Source organism: Oncorhynchus mykiss, chromosome 20, assembly GCF_013265735.2.
Source record: "Oncorhynchus mykiss isolate Arlee chromosome 20, USDA_OmykA_1.1, whole genome shotgun sequence".
In the NCBI taxonomy this organism is placed as follows: domain Eukaryota; kingdom Metazoa; phylum Chordata; class Actinopteri; order Salmoniformes; family Salmonidae; genus Oncorhynchus; species Oncorhynchus mykiss.
In genome coordinates, this window is record NC_048584.1 from 35,299,928 (window position 1) to 35,310,635 (window position 10,708).

A 10,708-nucleotide genomic window follows, 5' to 3' on the forward strand; every position below is an offset into this window, starting at 1 on the left:
TAAGAGAAAATGTGATACCGTCTCTGAACCATTGAGCTTCAGGCTGCAGATTGGTTAGGTTAGGAGTAGCGGTCGTTGTGGCGGCCAAGGTGACTGTGTCTCCCTCTGTTCCAAAGACTGAGCCAAAAGTCTCCAGGAAGGTGATGTTGATCTTGGTGTATTTGATCTCCGGCAACATGGGAACTGCAGAAGACAGTAAAGGAGGACATACTTACAGTATTATGACTCTATTTCAGTAACATCATTATAGAGCACCATGATCACAATTATTGTCTGCAACCATGCAATTACATACACTTTGAAAGAGAGTGAGCGCTCTGAATTATTCTAAAGATATTGTGACAGTCTGACAAAAACGATCTATGTACCTCAGCATATTCATACCACTTAAATAGCACTCTCTGTCTCCTATTCTCTTTTTAAAGAAGACAAAAGGGCAACTGGTGTTGTGATTAATATATACCAGAGGAGGCTGGTGGAAGGAGTTATAGGAGGACAGGTTCATTGTAATGGCTGGAATGGAATTAATGGAACGGTATCAAGCACATCAAACATTTGGAAATAAATCAAAAACAACATTCTTCTAACAAAGCATGTTTGAATTGATATACCTTCTACAGTAGTTTATGTTTGTCTCTCACTATAGTACAACACATTGTTGTGTTGAGTACATTGATTCATATGTAGGCTACATCTTTACAATTCAAAAAGAATGAGGCCCTATTCAAGCAATCCCCAGTGATTGGATTTGCCTCAACGGTGCTCAGAATCTACTCAGAGGATAAATTAAAGTATCAGAGAGAATACACAGGACAGTTGTGTTGGGTGGACTTACTTGTGTAAGGAAGCCATGCATAGGAAGATGAATGTCCTTCTTCTCTTATCCCTGCAGAACAGACATATTATACACACACAATAACTATGCAACAATACAATACACCATCATGTTGTACGATTATGGTATAAATCAAGTAATTACACATACGCTTTCCATTTAAAAGGGGCAATCAGCAGTTGCTCCATAAATGTTTGGACTTATAAGTATATATAACTTCTAATTGCCTCATGAGCTTAGTTTAACTGTCGTACCCCATCAGAACCCAAAATATAATCTTGTTTTACGCCAATGTTTCAAAACGTGGTTAAAACTATAATTGTGATTTCATGGATGTTCAGTCCTTGCATCCATAGCTCTGTCTATGAATTGGGGAGATGTTACATTTCTCCAGCCCCATCCCTCAACTTTTTACCGCAACAGTAGTGGGGAGTATGCTTTATTATTGTGTCCACTGCTGATTGGCTGTTTAAATAAGCATTATATTAAAAACAATGCATTGACAAAACATGTATACTGTATGTTTTTGCCTTTGCAGACTTACTCTTGACAATGACAGAGGCTTGAGTAGAGACCTGTCCATGAATGTTACCAGCCATAGCAGTGTACTGCGCAGTGTCATCAGTTTCACACCTATAGTGAATACCGGAAGAATACATATTGGAAACTGTACATGAACAAACATAAACATCTCAGCAATACTTAAGGCTTAGACTTTTATCTATTTATTTTTGTTTGTGGATTTATTATTTATTTTTGATTAATTTACTAACCACCAAACATAATTTCATGAGTTGAATTTACAGGATGGTAAACTTTCAAAGGATGATAAATTATGTAGATTATGCAAATTGCTGTTGACTAAAATCAATACTGTGAAATATCAAGACACGGTCCTCATTTGAAATGTTTTTATGGCTCTATTAATGCACAATATTGCACAGCAAATAAATACAGAACATTTAAATACTTTTCTAGCGTCGTATCTTGACCTCTAGAACCACACACACTCAAGATCATGGCAGACATTATCAAATGTTTTGAACTCAGGACAGGAGAATAATTCTATGCAGGGGACGAAGAAAAAAACAAGTCCATGAATTCTTCAGGAGATATTCAACATGAGAGGCTTTTAAACATGAATGGCAAACATCTGAAGATTCAAGGGGGGAGAGAAGGCTGAGAATAGTGACAGATATCAGACCTTGACCTTGAAAACACTATTTTAAAGCTGTCCACACTCACTTTCCCTCTCTGTCTCCAAACCACGGTTGTTCTCTTTGAGTGTGAAAGGGTTTGAACACTGGGAGAATACAGAGTGGCATTTCTTTATTGAGACCTTTCATTTTGATTTGGAGAGGCAAAAAGTGCTTTGAGACTTGAGAGGGGATCTAGCCTTGGTGCCCCTGACACTCTGACAGCGAGGGGATGCAGTGCTCTTTAAGGAGCTCCAAGATCCAATGACACAGAGCTCAGCACTTCGCAATGAACAGCTGACGAGTCCTCAAGATGAGGGCGGCGCCCAAGAGGGCTTTTGACTAAATTGGAAAAGCTCCACAGCTACAGCTCCACCATTCACAAGACTCCCTTTTGTGGGCACTCGTGTGTTAATTAAGTTAACATTAAACACTGGGATTGTGAGTGAAATGCAGGGAGGCCACGGTGAAAATCCCCAATGTTCCAAAAGCAAAGTCATGATATTGTATCAGATTTTTTAAATGGCCGTGATAAGCTACCGTGATGGGATAATGTTTTGTGGACAAATGGATCTAAATAATAAACAACTCAAATCAATGAGAACATGTGCTTTCCCTCATTGTTTTACCACTGACGGTGTGCATCCATTGTGCCTCCTAATGTCTGAAACACATAGATTAGCTATAGCTGGTAAACCCAAAAAAATCCTACCATGAGAATAACTTACTTGGCAATCTCCAGGGTATGAATTCCAACATTGTCCTGCACATTGTATTTAATTGATGACATGTCAATGCTGACACCATCTTTATACCTGGAGAGAAATCAAGTAGAAGTGGTTGATGGTGAATCTTTCAGTTGGATGTGGTAACACAAAAGTGACCACGTGTGCAGAATATTGTGATCAGACTGTGTATTACCAGAGAGGCTAGCTCACTGAATATGCTACTCTGGAAATTCCTTTGGTCTCTACTGAGTTAGGTACATCAGTTTTTAGTTTTTCTTGTATCTTATTTGTGGAACAATCTTCTAAATGTTCTTAAATGTGATGCTCTGGTGCCTCTAGGGTGATTCAGAAGGTTGACTGACGACCTTATTATTGATGAATATGATGTTCTGGTGCCTCTAGGGTGATTCAGAATGCTGATTGAGGACCTTATTACTGATGAATGTGATGTTCTGGTGCCTCTAGGGTGATTCAGAAGGTTGACTGAGGACCTTATTACTGATGAATGTGATGTTCTGGTGCCTCTAGGGTGATTCAGAATGTTGATTGAGGACCTTATTACTGATGAATATGATGTTCTGGTGCCTCTAGGGTGATTTAGAATGCTGATTGAGGACCTTATTACTGATGAATGTGATGTTCTGGTGCCTCTAGGGTGATTCAGAAGGTTGACTGAGGACCTTATTACTGATGAATATGATGTTCTGGTGCCTCTAGGGTGATTCAGAAGGTTGATTTAGGACCTTATTACTGATGAATGTGATGTTCTGGTGCCTCTAGGGTGATTCAGAAGGTTGACTGAGGACCTTATTACTGATGAATGTGATGTTCTGGTGCCTCTAGGGTGATTCAGAATGCTTATTGAGGACCTTATTACTGATGAATATGATGTTCTGGTGCCTCTAGGGTGATTTAGAATGTTGATTGAGGACCTTATTACTGATGAATGTGATGTTCTGGTGCTTCTAGGGTGATTCAGAATGCTGATTGAGGACCTTATTACTGATGAATGTGTTTGTTTTTTATGACCATGTTCTACTTTCTGCTTGCATTTTGTATTTATATTTTGATGTGTGTATTTTCTGTCATTTATGTCATTCATGGCTCGTCTGTAAAAGAGACCTTGCATTTCCACAAACATTTCTATAGACTGTGTAATCAGTCTGTACCTTTGTCATAGCAGGTACCTAAAGTGGTAGCAGGTACCTATAGCAAATACCTAAATGTATCTACAATTTCACCCTGTTTATCAATGAGTCAAATCTCAGGAATGGAGAACAAAACACATTTCTACAGAGACAGTGACAAGTTTAACTATGCTGACATCTTAGCCTCAACTGAAATCAAACACCATCAATCATCTGTAAAACATTGACCATTATTTCACTCCCATAGAGGGAATGTGAGAATAGCACCAGGGGAACAGTTCTCCCTTTGTGCTACACTCTTAGAATAAAAGGTGCTGTCTAGATCCTTAAAGGGTTCTTTGGCTGTTCCCATAGGAGAACCGTTTGAAGAGCCCTTATTGGTTCCAGGTAGAATCATTTTGGTTCCATTTAGAACCCTTTCCACAGGGGGTTTTACATGGAACACAAAATAGATCTACCTGGAACCGAAAAGGGTTCTACCTAGAACCAAAAGGGGTTATCCTATGGGGACAGCTGTAGAACCCTTTTGGAACCTTTTTTTCCTAAGAGTGTACACCACCAATACAATACCATTTGATATCCATAGATAAACAACTTAGACTGAATCCTTACCATTTCACAAGTGGGGTAGGGTAACCCTCGACCGTACAGTATAGTTTCACAGGAGTGTGCTCCCAAACGGTATGGGATCGGAGTGTGGTCAGGAATTGAGGACCCCTTATCATAGACTCCTCACGAACGTACTTCTCAACCATCTTCTTCCGCACCTGAAGACAATATGTAAATGTGACATTTTTACAGTATATGAAACCTCATTAAGTTTTCATCAATATCCTTTTCACCATACTGAGCCAAGCTGAGCTGAGGCGACCTGTACTGCGCCTGCCTGTTTATGCATCCACCATACAGATGTAGGATCTTAATCTGAGCCAGTTTGCTACAACAGGAAAATAATCCTGCAGCAACAGGACATTTGAATTATTACATGGATTATAATTAATGGATTAAAAAATCACAAGGGGAAATCAAGTCAGCAAATTGAAATTACAAACTTCACAAGTCTTTTTAAACCTAAAATACACTACAAGTTTTACATTTCCTGAAAATTCTCCTGCAACAGGGTGATCAAATTAAGATCATACACCTGTAGTTGCTCGAACCGCGCTTGAGAGGATAATGTGAAAAGAAAATATCGGAGCCTGTACAGTACGGTTTGGCTCAATATGGTGAAAAGAGTTTTCCGATCTGATACTAAATATTTCCGCTTGTCTTTTTCAAAATACATTTTTAATTATGGTGACATCTCCCAACAAGACAGATAAGGACCTTACCACTCCCTGGATTCTTGTTTCTTGTTTGTGATGATAATCGTCCTCCACAACCTCAGAGCTATATAAACAAAACAGACATAGTCAAAGCATAATTTACAAAAGGTAAAAGCAATTCCAAGTTCACTATTTGTTGGGCATTTATGAAGTCAACATAAACAAGTGTAAGCAGCTAATTATGTTCAAGCAAACAAGCATTTAGGACCAAATCTACATTAAGTAAGGCTCACCGCAGTGAAAAGTCTCTAAGCACCACAAAAAACATCTATGTTAAGTCTAACCATAACAACCATAACAACCATAACAACTGAAGGATGTGCCATACATACAGTAAGCATCTTCGCTACATTTCAATAATCAGCTCATTGCTGAGTAAATATTGTTGTAAAGCTAAAAAGCCCTTCATTTGCATCAAAAGCCCTCTCTCTAATAAAATATAATCACATATTTAGCAGATGTTATTGCGGGTGTTTCAAAATAGCTTCATGTTGACAGAATTCTGATTGCATTTCTGTCAGATTATCTAGTGTACTATTTCTTGGGGATGAATCATCAGTCTGTAAATACCTGACAAAATCGGTAGTGAGTGTTGCAACCGAGGACAGATGACTGTTACGCGCTACGCTATTCAGCACTAGGTCAGCACAGTCCCGTTTTGTGAGCTTGTGTGGCATACCACTTCGCAGCTGAGCTGCGGTGCCACGTTGAAAATCACTGAGCTCTTCAGTATGGGGCATTCTACAGCCAATGTTTGTTTATGGAGATTGCATGGCTGTGTGCTCGATTTTATTCACCTGTCAGCAACAGGTGCAGCTAAAATAGCCAAATCCACTATTTTGAAGGGGTGTCCACATACGTTTGTATCTATACTATATTTCAAAGAGGAAATTACAAACTTCAGAAGCCTTTTCAAACTTCAATTACACTGCAAGTTTTAAATGTTTTGCATTGCAGGAAAGTTCTCCTGCAACAGGGTGATCAAACACTCTACATATGTACAAACTAATGTGAGTGTCCTGTCTCTAGTACTGACATAGATTTTTTTTACATTTGTCATTAAGCAGACCCTCTTATTCCGAGCAATTTACAGCAGTGACTGCATATATTTTCTTACTTAATTACTGACTTTACTGTCCCCATGGGGAAATGTTGTTGCAGTGTCATGTTTAAAGAGGCGTTTAAATACAAAACAAAATTGACAGTACAACTTTCATAACAGTTACATACCAATAAAACATAGAAAATAAAAAAAGACTAACCTGCTGGCCTTACTGAGTCATTAGGAACATTAGCCCGAGCTATTTAGGAGGGATATCACACATGCCACAAATTATTGTCAAGTTCTGTTTTTCCTGCTGAGCGGTGCCCTGTATCTGCGCCCAAAGGGGAGTCGTTCAAAGTCCGGGTGGCTTGGGTCTAAAATGATTTTGTGAACCTTGGGGTACCAGCCTTACTGGTACCCCATGGGAATCAAACCCACAACCCTGGCGTTGCAAGGACCATGGTCTACCAACTGAGCCACTGTTGATCAATACACAACGCACAAATAAACACACCCCTCGTTGAAGGCAAATAAGTTAAAGGTGTATTACAGAGAAAACCGTTCATTGTACATTGGCAGCTGCATTAGCAGCAGCTAATGGGTATCCATAATAAATACAAATACAAATTGCAAGACAGTGTAGCATGTGTCTCCAGTTTACAGAAGATAATGTGATCCAGTGATGTAATAGCAGTAGGATGGTTGCATAGTTACATGAGATTAGGCAATTAGCAGGGAACCAACCTGTTAGTGAGTTACAAGTGCTCTCTCCAGGTGTAAACTTACCCACTGTTAAAAGCCCAGCTGAATACACTAACTGCCATTTGAAACTGTACACCCGGGGCCAGATATAATTTATGTATTTACACCAGTGCTTTATCCTCAGAGGGGAATAAAGACCAGGAACAAATAGTAGAGGAAAAACAGTTAACTGTCTTAATTTACATTGAATCTAAATATGCTAAATAAGCTCTACCATTTAAATGCATTATTCGCTCTGGTAAATAGCAGGTGCTTATTATACTCCTGTGCAAAAAAATTGTAAATCTGGCCACCAGTTTCCAAACCACATGAGCTACATTTACACAGGCAGCCTAATTCTGATCTTTTTTTCACTAATTGTCTTTTGACCAATCACATCAGATCTTTTCACATCAGATCTTTTTCAGAGCAGGTCTGATTCGTCAAAATTGGGTTGCCTGTGTAAACGTTTCAAATGAAGCATAGGATTCCTATGGGCCCATCTTCCTTACCTTGTATACTGCTTTGCTACAACCTTAGACTGTGCACTGTGGCAGTCGTGGCATACGTACACGTGCTTGTGTCTGGCAACTGTTGCAGCCATAGTTGATCACTTTTAATGACCTGTGATTGAAATGACGAACACACATACTGTATTATATTGGCTAATAGTAATATAATGGCTACCAATAGACATATAGTAGTTGTATGACAGCAACAAACCATGTTAATGTAGTTTTACAATGCAATGCAACGGATCCATGGCTCTTCTGGCTTTTTGATCCACTGATGCATTTCAAGGCACAATATGCAGTACAATATGCAGTACAGTATGTCCTTAGGTATTAGCACAATGAGACAGATATTCACTAATTTGTTCCCATTGGAAACGACAGGCTGTGGTCTATCTTGGTTTACTTGTAAAAATCGTTGGTATTAGTGCCTGTGAGGTTACAGACACTGGGGGTCAAATTCCATCAAACCTGCAGTGCAAGGGGAAACATTGTGCCTGTTCTGATGTAATGGAACAGTCCGAGTTATGGGAAGGAGAGATAACACCTGTTCTGATGTAATGGAACAGTCTGAGTTATGGGTAGGAGAGATAACACCTGTTCTGATGCAATGGAACAGTCTGAGTTATGGGTAGGAGAGATAACACCTGTTCTGATGTAATGGAACAGTCTGAGTTATGGGTAGAAGAGATGGCCCCTGTTCTGATGTAATGGAACAGTCTGAGTTATGGGTAGGAGAGATGGCCCCTGTTCTGATGTAATGGAACAGTCTGAGTTATGGGTAGGAGAGATAACACCTGCTCTGATGTAATGGAACAGTCTGAGTTATGGGTAGGAGAGATAACACCTGCTCTGATGCAATGGAACAGTCTGAGTTATGGGTAGGAGAGATAACACCTGTTCGGATGTAATGGAACAGTCTGAGTTATGGGTAGAAGAGATGGCCCCTGTTCTGATGTAATGGGACAGTCTGAGTTATGGGTAGGAGAGATAACACCTGTTCTGATGTAATGGAACAGTCTGAGTTATGGGTAGGAGAGATAACACCTGTTCGGATGTAATGGAACAGTCTGAGTTATGGGTAGAAGAGATGGCCCCTGTTCTGATGTAATGGAACAGTCTGAGTTATGGGTAGAAGAGATGGCCCCTGTTCTGATGTAATGGAACAGTCTGAGTAATGGGTAGAAGAGATGGCCCCTGTTCTGATGTAATGGAACAGTCTGAGTAATGGGTAGAAGAGATAACACCTGTTCTGATGTAATGGAACTAGAGCTAGTTAACTGGCAAATAAAGGTTCCATGAATGTTCAGTTATTCCGGTTATTCATACAATACTACAATCTGAACGTCATTAAGACACGTATAACATATGAAGGGGTTCAATGTATATTTCACAAATTATATGGTGTTAAATAAAACATACTAACCCGTGAAGCCTATTGCTGTAGCAGATTGAATATTAACCGACACAAGAACAATCTGAGCACTTGCAAGTTGTTTAAGTGGCAGGACATAAACTTATGCCTCGATCACACCGACAGTGTCATTGCATTCTGGTACCCCAGAAGTACATTAATTTCCAATTGGATGCTGCGTTTGCCTTTCAGCATTACGCTGCAGAGGCAGTTGCAGTGCGTTCTGTGTGGTGCACACATTGGATTTATCTAACGGATGCGTCAAACTGTATGCGTAGATGGCTTCACAGACAGCAGAATGGTAGCAGGTAGCAGAAGCAGAATTATTAACTTTTGTTGCACACATATCCAGATGATGCAGCGCACCATTTTGCGTAAGACACTGTAGGTGTGATCAAGGCGTTAGTTTTGAATAAGTTCTTTGAATATGGACATAGTTGTCATTTCTATGGGCCTATGACAGCCTTAAATTCCCACAATCGTACACAGTTGCATAATGCATCTCAACAATTTAAATAGGTTTAGAATCAAATAACAGGAATTAGCTTTTTGACTTTTCTATCCTATTCCCTATATTCATGTATCTGCCAGGTTGAGCTAAATTATAGTTAGAATACTTCTCAAGTATAAAGCAAAAGTGCTTAACATCAGACATTCAAGCACCAGATATATCAACCCCTTGACACTTGAACTCCTGAGCCACATTTCTCTGCATATAGTCTGCCTTATAGTCAGCTCTTTTTTTATAGAATGACTTTTAAAAGTCCATATAAACTGATTTATTAGCATGCCATCAGAGCAACATTATGAGATCAATAATACAAGTCCCCAAAAATATTAAAAGGAATATTGCTAGATAATATAATTTTATGTCACGTCAAGGTCTAGGCAGTAGGCACTAATTAGGCAATTGGACTAATACATCACCACATTCCGATATAAACAAGTCCCAAGCGCACATTTCTCAAATCAGCACCTGTCGGAAAAATCAAGGAATCTGTAAGGGAAGGCAATAATAGGCCTGACTTACCCCAAGAGATTACACGAGTTGAAAGCAGAGGTGGGTCAGCCGTAACACACTTGGAAGTCACTCGCTGATGAAAACAAAAAATGACCCACAGAGTGCAGCAACTCTCAGCATCCCATTTATGGATAGGCATATGACTATATATAGCTTTTACATCAACCCTCAACATCATTTCTTACTTGCAGTAGGCTAGGCTACATATCATGCAGTGTCGGCGCTTCTTTGCTCACTGTATAGGTTATAAAACATTTATTCCATTTTGCAATATTTACCAAATTTGGCCTGAGCACAATGTGTCCAGTTTACTTCATTTAAATGTCATACTTCTTTCAACTCTAGCCTCTATTTCATGAATAGGCCTACGCTACAATTGTAAGAATTTCAAATAATTGTAATATTTGTAATATTTATTTTAGCGTTAGGCTATCTTAATGCATTCTTGTTTTGCTCTATGCTCAACTGAAGGAACCAAGACGGAACCTTAAGACATACCCTGAAACCTGAACTGTAGCCAGCACTATTTTTAACGGGAGATTGGGTTAGGAGTCAACAGTCTATATTCCTAGGCTAGGCTATTCCTGCCAATAGCCCCAGATCAGAGGCAATGTCACACAGCTTGTTAGCTTTATGCAAACATTATTCATCTATTAGTTAGCTTAAATTAAAACAATAACTGCTCATTCATAGCCTTCTGTCATAAATAACATTGTACAAAATGTACGCAAAGCCTGCCCATT

General features: G+C 39.3%; 1 protein-coding gene across 2 annotated transcripts in view; it reads right to left on the minus strand.

The window, feature by feature from the left end:
- The window catches only part of LOC110499392 (myomesin-2), a 36,976-nt gene extending 26,714 nt beyond the window's left edge, over positions 1-10,262 (minus strand). The window contains exons 1-9 of one of the 2 annotated variants that reach the window (XM_036956247.1): positions 10,244-10,262; positions 9,975-10,038; positions 7,531-7,642; positions 5,239-5,296; positions 4,520-4,674; positions 2,760-2,846; positions 1,380-1,468; positions 836-886; positions 19-183 (exon numbers count right to left, since the gene is read on the minus strand). In XM_036956247.1, coding sequence (XP_036812142.1) covers positions 19-183; positions 836-886; positions 1,380-1,468; positions 2,760-2,846; positions 4,520-4,674; positions 5,239-5,296; positions 7,531-7,622 — 697 coding nt within the window. In that variant the 5' untranslated portion in view covers positions 7,623-7,642; positions 9,975-10,038; positions 10,244-10,262. Of the gene's footprint in view, positions 1-18; positions 184-835; positions 887-1,379; positions 1,469-2,759; positions 2,847-4,519; positions 4,675-5,238; positions 5,297-7,530; positions 7,643-9,974; positions 10,039-10,243 lie in introns of those variants that run through there. The other variant, XM_036956248.1, reaches the window with a different exon arrangement.
- Positions 10,263-10,708: the final 446 nt, after the last annotated feature.